Source organism: Phascolarctos cinereus, unplaced genomic scaffold, assembly GCF_003287225.1.
Source record: "Phascolarctos cinereus isolate Bilbo 61053 unplaced genomic scaffold, phaCin_HiC Scaffold_726;HRSCAF=1367, whole genome shotgun sequence".
NCBI classification, from domain to species: Eukaryota; Metazoa; Chordata; class Mammalia; order Diprotodontia; family Phascolarctidae; genus Phascolarctos; species Phascolarctos cinereus.
The window spans coordinates 314,709,640-314,727,469 of record NW_027556098.1 but is presented as its reverse complement, the minus strand read 5'-3'; the positions used below and the strand labels follow the sequence as shown (position 1 = coordinate 314,727,469).

Sequence of the window (17,830 nt, the reverse complement as noted above, 5' to 3'; positions counted from 1 at the left end):
TTGTTTGTGGAGTTGTGAATTAATCCAGTCTTTCTGGAGAGCAATTTGGAACTATGCCCAAAGGGCAACCAAACTGTGCATGCCCTTTGATCCAGCAATAGCACTACTAGGTCTATATCCCAAAGAGATCATAAAAAAGGGAACAGGGCCCACATGTACAAAAATATTTATAGCATCTCTTTTTTGTGGCGGCAAAGAATTGGAAATTGAGGGGATGCCCATCAATTGAAAATGGATGAACGAGTTGTGGTGTATGAAGGTAATGGAATAATACTATTCCATAAGAAATTATGAGCAAGCGGATTTCAGAAAAACCTGCAAAGACTTACATGAACTTTTGTTGAATGAAGTGAGCAGAACCAGGAGAACACTGTACACAGTAACAGCAACAACTTTGATAGACTTAGCTCTTCTCAGCAATGCAGGGATCTAAGAAAACTCCAAAAGACTCATAATGGAAAATGCTCTCCATATCCAGAGAAAGAACTTTGGAGTCTGAATGCAGATGGAAGTATACTATTTTCACTTTTGTGTTTGTTTCTTTGTTCTCTGTTCTCAAACTGGAATCTGGTTTACTACAAGTAAAAGCTTTGGTCCAACCGACTCTTGAGTTATTTTTAATTTTGTTAACCTTGATTTTATAGGTAGTCAATTAGATCACATTCAGCCTTTAAGAGAGTATCTCCTTGGAGTAGTCAGAATTCCAATGAAAGATTTGCTCATCAAAAGGTCAGGTGAGTAACTTGATTGTTCATCAGATCTTTGGATCACTGAGCTAGTGAGTACTTTGAATAGCTGACTCATTTTGTGACCATGGACTATTCACTTTCCCTTTCTGTGCTTCCATTTCCTACTCTGTCAAATTTGGGATTTGAACTAGACTTCAGGTTCTTTCCAGCTCTAAAATTTTATGTTCTAATGTTAAGTTTCCTTCTAACACTAACATTCCATTGGCCCTGTAAGTCTGAGTACCCCCAGAGAGAAGAATATGCATCCCATGATAGTGACTTACTTCTTTCGCCTAAAATCTTTTTATGCATACCCTTTACAATGGACCTGGCCCTAAGAAGTTCTCTCTTTAAATATCAGCTACTCACCCCCTGAATAGATTCCTTGGCTATGACATCTATCATTGTATATGGCTATTTTCAAACAAATAGAACCTTCTATTTCATTTTCTTCAGTTGATGATAGTAATACTTGATGTCATTATCATGCTTTGAATTATTTCAAGGAGTGTAGTGGTATATAAACAAGCACTTTAGCTGAGAATTGAGAAGCCAGGGTTCTAATCCAGGAACTGGTAGTTGTGTAACATTGGACATTTCAACTCAACAGACATTCAGGACCTGCTGTGTGCTAGGCACTTGCAAGTTCGCATCTTGAGGCCTTTAATTCATAGACTTAATGGAACTCTAGATCTGTAAGGGATTGTAGAAGTCATTTTGAGGCTCAGAGTATAGAGTCACGTAATTAGTAGCAGAGCTGAGAATAGAATGTAGGCTTGTAAATGCTCTTATGGTGTTCTTTTTAATATACCAGGCAGCTAAATCTATAAAGTGAACCAATCTGAGTTCTGAAAGAGCCTTTCTAGCTCTGGCTTCCTTTGTTCCATAGTCTTAGTTCCATATTTCCATAGTTTTAGCTCTGACATTCTGTGCATTTGTTTATTTTCACATACTTAATCTGATAGAATAACCTTATGAGGTAAACAAAATAAAAATTAATGTATCCATCTTATAAATTGAGGTAGATTTTCTAACTTACCCCCTAAGTTATGCAACCAATTCTAGCTTAGCTAGGACTAGAACTTGGTTCTACTGAATCCCAGCCTTTTTTCTTCCTACTAGTTCCTGCTGTCTCTCTAAAAATATGTTTTCCAGTGACGTTATCTCTGTCTGGTCTTTGTCCATGTTTCCTGTTAGATCTTGAGGAAAATAGAAACAGCATCCCTCCATAATTGTCTTCTCTCATAAGGGATTACAGGGTGGTATCCAGTCATCTTGCCTGAGGACCTGGCTCCAGCACAAAATACAGACATCATGCAAATGATTGTGGGTGGCCTGGAGCTGTCAGTTTCCTTTGCTCATTCTGGAGACAGAGAACGGGTCTTGGAAGCTGCTAAACTTCTGGGCTGGAGTTTTGAGGAAGGCCCTGCTGACCTCCTCACAGATGTTGGGGAGTGGCCAGCTACCATCACCGTCTCCACCCCAAGGGCATGGCTGCCGACTCATTGTATGTTACTGGCTGGCCAGACACATATCCACAAGGCCACCCACTGCTACCTTCGCTATAAGTTATATGACCAAGCAGGCTTCTGGACCCCACTCAGAAAACCAAAGTTAACCACAGATGAGAAACAAGTCACAGTGACATTCACAACGACAAAAAAAGCAGATGTTAACATGGGACCATCACTGCTTTGGTACTTCAGGGAAGAAAAACTGGAAATCCAGGTGTGGCGGTCATATGGGAATGACAGTGTGGAGAGGCCCCACCTGACAGACACTTTGATTGGTTCAGCTTATGTGGATCTTTCCAGGCTCAGTATGAGGACAGCAAAGACACTGACTGTTAGCGGTGAGTAGTCATTTTGATGATGCAATGGAGCAGCGTAGTGTAATAAACTGGATATGGAATCAGAAGACCCTGGGTTCAAGTCCCAGCCTTGCTATTTATTAGATGTATGACCATAGGCAATTCCTTCCCTCACCATGAACCACAGTTTTCTCCTTTTTGAAATAGGAGGGTGGAATAGATGGTCTCTATAGTTCCTTACAGCTCTAACACTATGGATTCTCTTTCAGTGGTAATAATACAGTGACATGTCTATTAATAAAAAGACAACTTCTTTAACACACTTTTTTGTCAGAAAATTGTTTATCAGAGGTAGGAATAGAACCAGTATAAGGATATGTTCTAGGAAGCAAATATCTTCTCATCTACATCTTGTTAAAGTATTCATTTTCCTTCTTCCCTCTCTTCAGTGGAAGGTGAATAACAGCTCTCTGGGCTTCTTATCCACATGAATGGCACTTTCCCTACCCTGAGACAATTTCCTGTCCAGGGATAAGGCTAGACAAAGCTATGCCTATTCAAATCCCCAATAATCAGGTTAAGGAAATCGCTAGAATGTGTGGTCCAACCCCAAGAAGCCAGTAGGAAGAAATGAAATCAGACTTAATTCTACCCATTACCTTCTCATAGACTTCTTCATTTACATAATTATACTTCTGTTTTATCTTTGTTCACCATCATTCAAGAGTAGCTCATACTCAGAAAGTCTCTAAAGTCTTTCAAAGTTTATAAAAACATTTTCCTTGAAAACATCTTGTTAGGTTCAAAATAATAACAACTTGGATTTCTTTAAGGCTTACTTGGCTATCCCTAATTTACTTACTGCACATGAGGCAGGATGATTAGAGTTTGTGTACTGGTTTTCAGTCAGGGCTCAGGCAAGTCACTTAACCTTGCTACGCATCAGTTTCCTCAGCTGTAAAATGTCTGGTAAGGGGAGAGGGAAAGGTTAATTAGGTGATCTCTAACGTTCTAATTCTTTATCCTTTGTGCTATACATTTTGCATAAAGTGATTGCCACATTTGCTGGGTAGCTCAGTGAATAGAGTACTGGACCTAGAGTCAGAAAGACCTGAGTCCAGCCTCAGATACTTGCTAGCTGGGTGACCCTAGGCAAATCACTTAACCTCTTTCTGACTCAGATACCTCCGCTGTAAAATGGGAATAATAATAGCACCTATCTCTCAGGGTGGTTGTGAGGATCAAATTACATATTTGTAAAGTGCCTAGCATAGTGCTCAGCACAGATATTAGCTATTATTATTGTATGTAGTCTCCTACAAGGTAAGAAAAAAGTTATTTATTCATAGTCTTTGCCTGGCATAGTACTCCTAACTAGTCCCATCCCCAGTGATGAGGAGTCTGTAACTTTCCCTGACCCCCTCCATGACAAGGTCAATTTTGTTCCCAAATGAATTGTTATTTAGGCTATTTGAATGAATGTGTATGTTGTTTTTTTGTTGGTTTGTTTGCTTTAATTTTTTCAAGTGCGTTTATCTGTATTACCTCACACAGCAGTCTTGTTTGTGACAGCAAAGTCACAGTACCTGACTGTGATGAATTTCCTGGGGTTAATAATACTTAAACTGTCTTCCTCGTGGGGCTATTGTGAAGAAAGGGCTTTATAAACTATAAAGTACTGTAGAAATATAAACTTTTTTTCAATATTATGAATACTGTTAATACTACTACTTCGGGGGGGGGTGATAAACGGGAGGGCAGATTGGGGAAAAGGGTAATCAGAATGCATGCCATCATGGGGTGGGGGAATGGGAGAGCTGGGGAGAAAATTTGGAACTCAAAATTTTGTGGAAGTGAATGTTGAAAACTATAAATAAATAAATAATTTTTTTAAGAAGTGCTGCTACTTCTAAACCTATTCAGTTCCTTCAGTGGGTAGATTTGAATTGGGGAACATCCAGTTGGGTACAGCCCAGTGTGATGAAAAGATGTCCTGAAATTCTGGCAGCTAGAAGCCCTGGCCCTGGAAGTTGTAGAGATTATTAATAAGGTCATTAATAACAAAAGCAATAAAACAAAATATCCAAATCCCCGCCCTGGACTTCTGACCTTGAGTCTCACATGTCCAGCTGCCTTTTAGACATTTCGAGTTGGATGTCCAGGAGATATCCTAAACTCATTATATCCAAAACAGAATTCGTCTTTCCTCCTAAAGCCTCCTCCCCCTTGTACACTCCCTGTTACTGTAAAGGCCAACACCATCCTCTCAGTCTCATCCTTCATTCCTCACTATCTCTCACCCCCCATGGCCAGCCTGTCGCCAAGACCTGTTGATGCATCTTTGCAACATGTCTCAGATACACCCTCTTGTCCCCTCTCAGACTGCTACCACTCTGGTCTTCTGGTGAGTGTGCCTACCTCAAGTCTCTCTCCACTCCAATCCATCCTTCATTCAGCCAGTAAAACGATTTTACTAAAGCTCAGATCTGATCGTGTCAGTAAACTCAAGTAGCTTCCTGTTACCTCCAGGATCAGATACAAAATCATCCATTTGGCATTCAGAGCCCTTCATAACCTAGTCCCCTCCAACCTTTCCGGTCTTCTTATACCTTACTCGCTACCATAAACTTTTCAATCCAGTGAAGCTGACCTTCTGACTTTGCATGAAGAAGACACTCCACCTCTCAGGATTTTCTTTGGCCATCTCCCATACCTGGAATGTTCTCCTTCCTCTGCTCTAACTACTGACCTCTCTAGCTTCCTTTAGGTCTTCACTACAATCCCACTTTCTGCAGGAAGCCCTTTCCAACCCTTCTTAATTCTCATGCCTTCTCTCTGTTAACTATTTCCTATTTATCCTGTAGATAGCTTGCTTGGTATATATGTATTTGCATGTTGTCTCTCCTATTAGATTGTAAGCTCCTTAAGTGCAGAGACTATCTTTTGCCTCTTCTTACATGCCCAGCGTTTAGCACAGTGCCTGGCGTATAGTAAGTGCTTAATGAATATTTACTGAGGAAGTAATAAGCCAATTCAACATTAAGTTTGAATGTGTCCAGCACTGTATTAGGAATTCCAAGATAAAAATGGAATAGTCCTTGCCCTCAAGGACTTTCTACTTACATTCTACTTAGAGAAAACAACTTCTGTGCAGATGAGTATATACAAAGTAATTTGGGGCATCATGGGGTGACCTAACAACTGGGAGAATCAGGAAATACCTCTTAGAAGAAATTATATTCAAGTTGCTTCATGAACGGAACAGGGGTCCTTGGTGAGGAGGGAGTACTTTTCAGGCATGGGGCAAGGCCTAAACAAAGGTACAGAGAAGGGAGGTAGGGAATAGTAACAACTCCCACTTGGTCGTTGAATTTAGTTAAATTAAACTGAATTTCTATAACATTTTTACGGTTTACAGGGTGTTTTCTTTGCAACTCACAGCACTATGAGGTAGGTAAGAGAAGTATTATCATTCCCATTTTATAGACGACAAAGCAGAGTCAGAATGGACATTCAGCTAGTAAGCTTCATACCTAGCATTTGAACCGGGATCTCCAGATTCCCAAGTCCATTTAGCTTTTTGCTTCTACCTGATGTGCCTCTCAGAGTTAAAGTTTACATGAGATATAATCCTTACCTTCATGGAGCTTATATTCTCATATAGGGTAAGAGACATGTAGGGATGATGATGAAATATGGTAAGATAATGGGCCACTTGAGGCTGGGGAGAATCATAACTGATGGTGTTCCTGAAGAAGGCAGCTTTGGAGTTAGTGGGGTTTTTTTGTTTGTCTTTGGTTTTGTTTTAAGGATAGAAATTCAATAGAAAACACCAGACTTTGTAGCTGCTTGTACAAAACAGTGGAAAATTGAGGTAAAGTGCTTCTTCTGTGCAGAAAAGGTAAAAATTTAATCTTTGTGCTCCTCTAAAAATCTGACAAGACTTCCTTTGTGCCTGACCGGGATCTTTCCTTCTCTTGTAGGTGTTTATCCTGTGTTTGGGCGCGGTGCTTTAGACTTGTCAGGGGCAGCAGTGCGAGTTCATGTTGTTGTCACTGCAGAAAAGTCTGCTTCTTTTCCTCCTGAGCCAGCTCACCCACCTAACTATACTGAAGACAGCAGCAACAGTGACTCAGAAAGGATTCCCTGCCAAGAGGACCCTGAAGAGCCTGAAAACCAGAGTGACCCCAAGAAACCTTCTTGTTCCCAGGGCCCCCGGGCAAAGACTCCCCCTACAGAAGCATGCACAGTGGATCTGGAAGGCACATTTGCTGTCAGTGTCTTAGTGGAAAGAGCAATGCACTTAAGTTTAAAAGGTATTTTTAGTTTTCTTAACTCAGTCCATTCAGACTTCTGATGCCTAGAATCTTAGAGATTTATCTCATCTGACACATACCTGGGCAGTCCCCTCTCAGACTTCCTGATAAATGGTGTTGCTGATAAAATTCCCTCTTAAGAAATCCCATTCTACCTGTGGACTGATCTGATAGGAAGCTTTTCTCTAAGTTGAATAGTGAGTATAGTTCACATTTGTGTGCCATTTTAAGGTTTACAGAGTACTTTCTTCTCAACAGCCTTGTGAAGCAGGTAGGTACTCGTTTTATAGATGAGAATATGGAGATTGTCAGAACTCCAGTGACTTATTTTCTCAAGGTCATTTACAAAGATAGTAAATGTCAATCTGAGACTTAATCTTTTGACTCCAAGTCCAAAGTTCTTTACCCTGGACACAACAGATATGCTTTACTCTTTTCTGCCCTCTTGGATAGAACACCTACTTCTTCCATATGATAACCCTTCACATACTTGAAGAGAGCTGTCTTGTCCCCAAATATCCTTGTCTTTAGATTTAACACTCCAGGTTCTTTCAAATAATCCTTATATGATTTGTCTTCTGTCTCTCTTAGAGACATCTAAGGGGTGCAGTAGATAGAATGCTGGGCCTACAGGAAGAACTGAGTTCAAATCTAGCCTCAGATACCAGCCGTGTGACCTTGGGCAACTCACTTAACCTCTGCCTCATTTTCCTCAACTGTAAAATGGAGATAACAGTAACACCTACCTCAGACGATTGTTATGAGGTTCAAATGATATAATAGTTGTAAAGCACTTAGCACAATGCCTGGCACATTGTAGGCACCTAATAAATGCTTCTTACCTTCTCACCACCCCAGTTGCCCTTCTTTGGATGCCTTCCTTTATATTAATTTCCTCCTTGAGCACAGTATTCCAAATGGAATCTGAATGGAGCAGTCAAGAGCAAAACTTACTACCTCCCTCGTTCTGGAAATTGCTACTATTAATGCAACTTAAGGTTATGCTAGGTTTTTTGGCTCCTGTATCTCACTTTAATTTGTCCTCCTCAGGAATCATTTCAGTCATTGCTCAATCTTTAAGGACAGTTAACGCTAGAATTTCCGTACTGTTAAAACCTAGGATTGTTGCAAAGTCAAAAGATACTCATATATCTATAGTCTCTCAGCATTATTTTAAACACATATTATCAGCCAATTAGACGAGACTATGCAAGTAAACCATCCATCATATAAAGAAACATCTCCACACATCTGTGACTAATCATCAACAAGATATTAACACCAAAGGCAGCAGAGATTCAAATGTTTACAAAAAGATTAGCTCCAGCTCCAGCCCTCAGAGGTGTTTTCATCCTAACAGAGACATAGACTGATAATGAATCAAAATACATAGGGAAGGGGACCTGGAATTTCATAGGTAGGGAACTCCGATGAGGAGCTTCCTCTACCAATGCAGGTCAATGTCTTCTGTCAGGTATTCAGTGTCTTACCCAAAGTCACAGAGCCAGTTTGTGTCAGAGGCAGAATTTGAACCCAAGTCATTATAGCTCTGAGGTCAACTCTCTTAGCTCCACTCTTATTCCTCATCAAAATATATGTTGATGTACATATCGTCATCATCAACACATTTATAGGTAGTAGATTTAGAAAAGACCTTCGACATCATCTAACCTAGTCTCCCAGGTTAGAAATCCCATTCTGTATCCTTGACAGGTCGCTTTCCAATCTCTATTTGAACACGTCCAGTGATAGGGAACTCCTGTCCCCAAAGGTAATCCATTCCAGTGTCGAACAGCTTTAATTGTCGGACATTCTTCCCTATATTTGTTTGAAATAAACAAATCTACTTCCTCTTCCTCATGACAACTTTTAAGACTATAATCCCCATTTAAACTATGATATTCAATTTTTAAAATATATTTAGGCAATCATTATGTGCAGTTGGCTGTTCTGGCTGCTGAGAGATAAAAGGATAGGATCCCCGTAAGTATGACGGATACACAGATAAATATATTAATTAGAATAGAGTAAGTACATAAAAAGAGCACAAAGGTGCAATGAGATTAGATGATAAAGAGAGCATTGCCAACTGGAGTCATCAGTATTTGAAAACAGTCTTGAAGTACAGGTAGAGGATGTCCTAGGAAGAGGTGGGAGAAAGGACATTCTGGTCATAGGGAAAAGCCTAAGCAAAGGCTTGAGGATTGGAAAATATGGGAAATGTATGAAAATTGTATATAAGATTAGTTTAGCCAGAGTATAGATTAAATATAGGGAATCATAGGAGGAGAGAATGCTGGGAATACAAAATAAAAATCAAATTGCACTGGTATGCAGATGGCAAGCAAAGGACGTAACAATGGAAAGTTATTTAGCAAAGAAGTCATGTGACTAGATGACTTTCTCAGCATCCTACAAGGATCATATGATGCTTATAAAGTGTTCTGAAACCATAAGGCAGTTGGGAAACATGAACTGTTATTGATATTATCCTCTCTAAAATTCTGAGGTGCCTTGTCCTAGGTTCTCGAGGCTCTGCCAGAGGAACATGAACAGGCAGGTTCCACCAAACTAGAAAGGTTTAAAGTATGGGCCTGATATGACACTATGGATGATTTGAGAGCCAAACTAACTAATTGCAGATTTATAGTACTAAAGAGTTGACCACCCTTAGGTAAATGTTCTATATAACAATTTATCTGCTAGGATTTTGGTAGGGGGCAGGGAGTGAGATCTGCATTAATGGAGATAAGGCCTACACGGTAAAATCACTTAACTTTTGAATTAGTGTTATATGATCAGTGCACTAGGAAATTTACCCTGAAAAATAATTTTTTTATAAAGTGAAGTGTCTGTGAAGCACATAATCATCCACTAATTTCTCTATTTTAAAGCAGGAAGTTTGGATCTTCATATACTAAGTTTGTTTAAAATAGTACAAGCCCATATTTTGATCCAACATGCATAAAACAGACTTTCCCTCTTTTATGTTGCAGTTGAAATCTCAGCGTAATCACCGTAATAAAACAATGTTGTGTTTTGCAATAGACTTCTTTCCTTATACAAAATATGACTGTTTCAAGGTCCAGAATGTATTGGGCCTGTAAGCTTAGGAAGAAGCACTGTAAGTTTGTAATAGAGAGAGGAACCAGTACAGATTCCGTTCCGTTCACACCTTAGCCTATATGATTGTTCATGCCTTTCCATAAATCCTCTATAGAGGATTTCTGCCATGTGCTAGATGTGCCCATGATTCTTTTAATGTTTCACGGATACTAGTAGTGCATAGACCATCCATATGTTATGCCTTATGCCCAGTCTCCTTTTTTTCCAGTCATCCCATTCTTGGTAATGTACTTTATGCCACTTCTCACCGCAGTTCATTGTTAAGAATATGTTAAAGTCTGATTATACCCATTTTGTATCATTCCATTGTTCTTTGGGTCACCTACAATGTTTTTCTTTTGAAATTATGAAGTTCTGTGAATTACAGGCAAATAGCATCAGCAGGAGGAGAATAAGATCATCATCATCATTGCTGTGGCTAACAATAATAATAATAACAATTTGCTTTGAACCACAGGAATTTGTTTATTCGGGCATGGATAAGCTGTGATCTATATTGCTAGAGATTTCACATAGGATCATTGACGTATTTGTATTATTTTCATGTTTAGCAGCTATTCCTGGGCTATTGCCAAGTGCTTTTCAGATCATGACCTTGCTCAGCAGCACCTTGTTTTATTGTTACCAGCCAGGGGGAGAGCACCACAGTTCATACAGATGAGCACCCGTGGCTTCTTTGTCATCTACTCTTAGGATTCTTCCTGTTTTTGGCAGTAGGGTGTGGGAGGTGGTTGGTTTTTAGATTTAGCTCAGAGCTAGATTTAAAAAACAAAACAGAAAACAAGCTTCCCTCTCAAGCCATAATAGATGTTTGGCTTCAAGGCCTTCAGCAAAGATTATCAACCCCAGAGATTTTGTTTGTGAGAGAGAGTATTCTTAGCAAAGTCAAGTTCCAGGTGAGCCTCTAAAAGAAATAAGGCAACACTAATAAAACAGCACTAATATGCCTGTTACTGTTGTATATAAAGCCAGCAGAAGACTATATAAGAATTCCCTCACCTGTGAAAAGTTATATTTGGCAGTGTTTATTCATTCATTTAGCAAACATTTACAAAGCGCATACTGTGCTCAGAGAACTATGATAGGTACTGGGGGAAATGCAAATTTAGTTTAGACAAAGACCCTACCCTCAAGGAAACCACATACCATTTTGTCTTTATATCTCATGCACCTAGCACAGCTCCTTACACATAGAATGTTTTTGTTAAATGTAATAAAATTGTATAGTCTGTAGTTTAGTAAGAAGATGTGACACAAACACAGATAGCTATAGTACGCAATAAAGTGTATTAGAGAGGTGTGAAACAATTCTGAATACAGTCTGAGGGAGATCGAACCTAATTAGGAAATAAGGGAGGTTTTCCTGAAGGGCGTGGCATTTGGGTTAAACGTTAAAGGTTAGATAGCAATGCAGGTATTAACTGCCTACTATGTGCCTAGCACTGGAGATACAGATACAAAGAAATAACTGAAATAGTCTGTGTCCTCAAGAACATTGGAAAGACAACATGTATATCTACATAGGCAAATAGAAAGCAGACACGTAAACTAAGTAAGAAAGGTAATAGCAGCTAGGAGGTCTAAGAAAGGTTTAAGAAAGGCTTCATGGAGAAGGTGGCATTTCAGTTAAGTCTTAAATGAGACCCTGATTCTAAGAAGCAGACAGAGGTGAGGACCACCATTTCAGGCATGAGGAACAGCCGATGCAGGAGGGAGACAAGAGATGGAATATCATATATAAGAAATAGCATGTGCACTAGTATAGCTGGATTGTATAGTGAAGTAATATGAAGGTGAGTAATATGTAAGAAATCTGAAAAGGCGGACAAGTTATGAAAAGCTTTAAATAACAAGCTGAAAAGAATATGTTTGATTCTAGAAGTAATGGGGAGCCATGGGAGTTTACTCAGTAACCTGGGAGGAGGTGGTGATGTGCTCATACATGTACGTTAGGAAAGTCACCTTGGCAGATACATGGAAGATATTGGACAGGGGAGAGATTTGAGATCAATTAGAAAGCTACTGCAGTGATTTTGTTGGTATAGGGAATTCACAGTGAGGAAACTCCCTCTACCAATGCAGATTGGTAACTCTTCTTCAATTTCTAGTCTTAGAGAATTGCCTGAAGCACTGAGAGATTTAAATGACTTGCCCGAGGTCACTCTGAAAGTATGTTTCAGAAGAAGGACTTATACCTAGGTTATCCTGACTCCATAACCAGCTCTCTATCCACTATACAGTGGCTCTCAAAGTGTGATTCTTGGATCCCTGAGGGTACCCAAGACCCTTTCAGGGGGTTCTCAGATCAAAACTTTGAATATAAATACTTAGATGTTATTTGCCTATTAAAATACTCCCCTCTTTTCCAACTACATATATGTATGAGGCCTGATTTTCTTTATACACTTCAATTATAACAAAGTATCCCAACAAATTGAATGCAAAAGCAGATATGAGAATTTTGGTGTCTTCTAGTAAGCCAGACATTAAAGAGATTTGCAAACATATGTAAAATTATGCCATTCTTCTCACTAATTTTTTAAATAGTTATTTTTTCATAAATTACGTATGTTATATATTAACATGTAATGGATTTATTCCTATTTTAATTAATATCTTAATGTGTTGGTTTTAATTTCTAATATGATGAATAATGATAAAATACAAACAAGAGCTCTTTAGATGGGTCCTCAGTAATTTTTAAGAGTATAAAGGGGTCAGAGCAACTAGATGGCACAGTAGATAGAGCACCAGCCCTAGATTCAGGAGGACCTGAGTTCAAATCTGGTCTCAGGCATATAACACTTACTAGCTGTGTGACCCTAGGCAAGTCACTTAACCCCATCGCCGAGACAAAAATATATATATGTGTATATCTATAGATATATAGATATACACACACACACACGTGTATATATATATATATATATATATATATATATATATATATATATACACACACACACACACATACACACACACACACACAACACACACACACACACACACACACACACACACACACACACATATACATGCACTCATACCCTCCATGGCTGCCTCTCAACATAAGTATGATTTGGTATGATGTAAATTTAAACTGCTATAGTGGTGACATTGGTGGTGATGATTTAGTAATTCTATTAATCATATTTCTTCTATTTCAGGAAGCCCCCTGACTGAACGGAATGTCACAGCACCCAGTTGTTGTGTGTCATTTGCTGCTGCCGATGTAAGATCCCCAATATATACACATGTGATTGAGAATACAGATTCACCTGTTTGGGACTTTCAGCAGGAAACCAGGTATAAGCAGCCAACACCCAGTAATCCTGTTCGTGTGCAAGGAACTTTATCCAGTGCTCTGCACATAGTTGAACCATAGAACCTCAGAGATAGAAGGGGCCTTCACCTAGTAATGTAGGTGATGTAGGATGACAAGTGATGTACGCTCAAAAATTATTTGATTCCATGAAAAAGCTTTCCCTCCTGTCATAAAACAGTCTGAAAGAAAACTAAAAATTCCCTGTATTCCTTTGTCTTCCATGTTCAAATCATCAATCTGATCTTTTAGAATGCAGGGTTCTACTAAAGTACTCCTCAATGCTTCCTCATAACATGGAAGTGTGGGTTCTCAGAACTATGCAAGGGAGCACAGTTCCTGGCAGGTCCTGAGTATAGGCCTTGTAATGGGTTATATGTCTTTCATAGAAGAACCAGCCTACTTTGTTTGGAGAGTCTCATCACCAAAGAGTTGGCCACAGGTGATGATGGTTTTGACCACTACAATTTACAGATACCATCTACTAATGGTATCATAATTATCATATTATAAGTTATTAAAGTAGAGGGAGTACCTATGCCAGTGAGATCACAAGTGCTTGAAATATTAAAGTTTAAGTTTGCCCCAGGAGACCAGGCATATCTCTGAGGTGTAAAAATTTTGCCATAACTCTTGTCAGAAACAAGATGATGACCTAATTGACCTACAGGTGATAGAGTAAGTTTCAGGCCTTACTTTCATATTGTCCTTTGTCTCACTCCAGTCAGGCCATTATACATAAAAAGAGCAGTCAGAAGCACTGTTGCAAACTACCTTTTTGATGGCACTTTCTTCTTCAAATGTCATTCTTGGAGAGTAGAAAGAAAAAAAGTTTCAGAGCTACAGTCTCCAACAATAGCCTCATCTTGGCCAGTTCCCTTCAGTAATACCTCTTTCTTGGTAGTGTGATTAACTCAGACCAGTTCTTCAAGACATATGGTGTCACAGTGGATAGAGTGCTGGGTCTGGAATCAGAAAAGTCTGAGTTTAAATCCATCCTCAGACACTAACTGTTTAACCCTGAGCCAAGTTACTTATCCTGTCTGCCTCAGTTTCTCAACTGTAAAATGTTGTAATAACAGCACCCACTTCCCATAGTGGTTGAGAGGATCTAATGAGATAATGTTTGTAAAAAGCACCTAGCACAGTGTCTGGAACGTGGCAGGTGCTATGTAAATTGTGCCTTATTTCATTCCATTTCCATTTCTCTCCCACTGCTCACAGTCAGTAAGCATTTGTAAAGTGCTATGTGCCAGGTACTGTGCTAAGCTTTGAAGATACACAGAAAAGGAAAAACAAATACTGGACATCAAGAAATATATATTCTAATGGCAAAACAATATGTAAATAAATACATACTAGATACATTACAAAGCAGATGAACAGTACCCTTAGAGGAGAAGGTTATAACAACTAGGAGGAAGGCAAGAAAGTCTTCCTGCAGAAAATATCTTTGAGCTGGCCCCAGGAGTGCTAAGAGGCAAAAGTGAAATCATGGGGACATTCTCAGTGCAGGAGACAACCAATGCATAGGCATAGATACAGGAAATGAAGTGTTATATTCAAGGAAGAACAAATTGGCCAATTGAGTTAGATTGTGGAATTCATAGAGAGGGATAAAGTATAAGAAAACTGGGAAGGTAAGCAGGGACCAGGTTGTGAAGAGCCAGGCAAAGACTTATATTTGATTCCAAAGATAATAGGGAGCCACAGAGCTCATTGAGTCAGGCCTGTCATTTAAGAAAATCATTTTGGAGCTTTGTGGAAGGAAAGTAGGGAAAATCTTGAAATAGAGAGCAATTAGAAGTCTATTGCAGTTGTCCACATGAGAAATGAGAAAGATCTCAATTAGAGTGGTGGCTATGTGACTGGAAAGAACAGGCTTGATGTGAAAGATATTGTAGAGGTAAAAAAATAACAAGATTTGGTAACCTATTGGATATTGTGGGATGAGTGAAAGCAAAGAGTCAAGAATGACAGGCCTTGAGGTGACTGGGAAGACAGCAGTGCCATCAACAATATAGGGAAATTCTGAAGGGGCGTAGTTAGGGGGGAAAGATAATTAATTTTTTTTTTGATCCGTTACATTTGTAATGCTTGTGGGACATTCAGTTCAAAATGTCCAATAGGCAGTTGGTGATATGGGACTAGAGCTCCAGAGAATAATTAGAACTAGTTACATAGATCTGGGAATCATTTGTGTAGTTAATAACTGAACCTAGAGGAGCTAATGAGATCTCCAAGTGATAGAACACAGAGAAAAAAGACCCCAAGACAGGACTTTGGCACTCACATTTAGTGGACATTACATAGATGGTGATCCAGCAAAGGAGACTAAAAAGGAATGGTCATATAGGAGAAGAATCTAAAGAGAGCAGTTATAGAAACCTAGAAAGGAGAGATTATCCAGGCATGATAAATATTTGCAAATACTGCAGAAAGATTAAGAAGGATAAGTACTAAGAAAAAAACATTAGATTGGGCAATTAAGAGATCTTTGCTGACTTTATTTTTTTTTCCCAATTACATGTAAAAATGATTTTTAACATTGTTTTAAAAAATTTTTTGAGTTCCAAATTCTCTTACTCCCTCCTTCTCCTCCCCACCTCATTGAGAAGGCAAGCAATTTAAGTTATGTGCAGTCATCCAAACATATGTCCATCTTAGTCATGTTGTGAAAGAAAAAACAGAATAGGGAAAAGTCACAAAAAAAGTGAAAACAGTATGCTTTGATCTGCATTCAGACTCCATCAATTCTTTCTCTGGAGATGGATAGCATTTTCCATCATGAGTCCTTCAGAATTATCTTGGATCATTGTATTGCTGAGAACAACCAAGTCATTCACAGATAATCAACATACAGTATTGCTGTTACTGTATACAATGTTCTCCTTGTTCTGCTTATTTTATTTGCATCAGTTCATGTAAGTCTTTCCAGGTGTTTCTGACAGCAACCTTCTCATAATTTCTTGTAGCACAATAGTATTCTATCGCAATCATATACAACAACTTGTTCAGCCATTCTCCAATAGACATCCCCACAATTTCTAATTCTTTGCTACCACTCAAAGAGCTGCTATAAATATTTTTGCACATACAGGTCCTTTTCCTTTTTGTTTATCTCTTTGGGATATAGACCTAGTAGTGGTATTGCTTGGTCAAAGGATGTGCATGGTTTTGTAACCCTTTGGGCATAGTTCCAAATTGCTCTACAGAATGGTTGAATCAGAACACTATCACTTCCAGAGGTGACTTTAGAGAGAACAATTTCAGTTGAATGATGTGATTAGAAGTCAGATTGCACAGTGTTTAGAAGAGAGTGAAAGCAAAAGAAATGGAAACACTCATTGTAGATGGCTTTCTCAAGGAGTTTAACCTTGGAAGGGAGGAGGGATTAAGAATGATGCATAATGGAGCTCTTTGGAGTCAGTGACAAGTCTGACTTTTGCAAAGCACAGGCATAGTGGCATCTTCCTTGCACTGAACAACAATATAAAGATGCCCATCATGGATTTAAGGATTTGGAAGGATTCTATGGGCGAAGTGAATGATGCAGTGAAAACTGCAGTAGGTTTGGATACCTCCACACTGGGCAGTTGACTATTTCCAGAGGTGACCCATTTCTGTTTCAGACAGTCCTCATTATTAGAAATTTCTTTATTATGCTGTAAAAGACATTTGTGAATTAGTTGGTGAATTTGTTGAGGTGACTTAAGTTCTTTTCCAATTTTGAGATCCTGTGATTCTTTGATTTCTTTATAAGTTCCACATTTTCTTATATTAGGCTTTCCTAAAACAGGACCTTCCTTGCTTTTGTGCAAGAAAAAAGTGCTGTTATAGGGGTTGAAGTTGTTTTGTTTGGTTTTTTTATTATGTTGCAGTGTGACTATTTGTTAAATGTTCAAAGATAATCATTGAAGTTTGCTGTCATTAACTGTCATGTCCTTCTCCATTCCCAAAGGATTCAGTTCAGTAGAGGAGATAAGACATGCAAATAACTATGATACGAGAGAGAATATGATACGTGTACAGGGAAAATCCAGACAAATATTGTGACATATTTGAGGGGGAAAGAAAAAGCTTCTTGTTTCCTAACGTGAGGTGGAAGATATCTAGCAGGATGTCATGGAAGAAGTGTAATACCTAAGCTGGGTCATGAAAGAAAGGAGAAGACAGTAGAATAGCAAGTAAGCTTTGCTGAGCCACTGAGCAAGTGAAGAGTAGTATAAGATATGACTGGAAGATAATTTGAAATTGTATTGTAAAGAGTTATAGGTCAGGATCAGAAATTTACAGTTTATCAGAAGTTTATTGAGTAGGCAATAGGTTGAAAATGACACAAGAGCAGTGCGACACTACTTGGGTGTCAGATAAGGAATGGGCTCGGGAGAGGAACGACTAGCAGTAGGAAGCTAAAATTTGAGTCTGGCAGATACCATTAGAAGAAATATAAACAGTATTCCAGGGAGCTGGTGCATAGCATCATAGATTTAGAGCTGGGAGGGGTGTTAGAGTTAATCTTGTCCAG

General features: G+C 38.9%; 1 protein-coding gene across 1 annotated transcript in view; it reads left to right on the top strand.

Moving 5' to 3' along the window:
* The window catches only part of C2CD3 (C2 domain containing 3 centriole elongation regulator), a 152,607-nt gene that overhangs the window by 104,700 nt on the left and 30,077 nt on the right, over window positions 1–17,830 (top strand). The window contains 4 exon segments of the mRNA XM_020989582.2: window positions 645–734; window positions 1,978–2,580; window positions 6,522–6,854; window positions 13,148–13,286. Of these exon segments, the coding sequence (XP_020845241.1) occupies window positions 645–734; window positions 1,978–2,580; window positions 6,522–6,854; window positions 13,148–13,286 (1,165 nt within the window).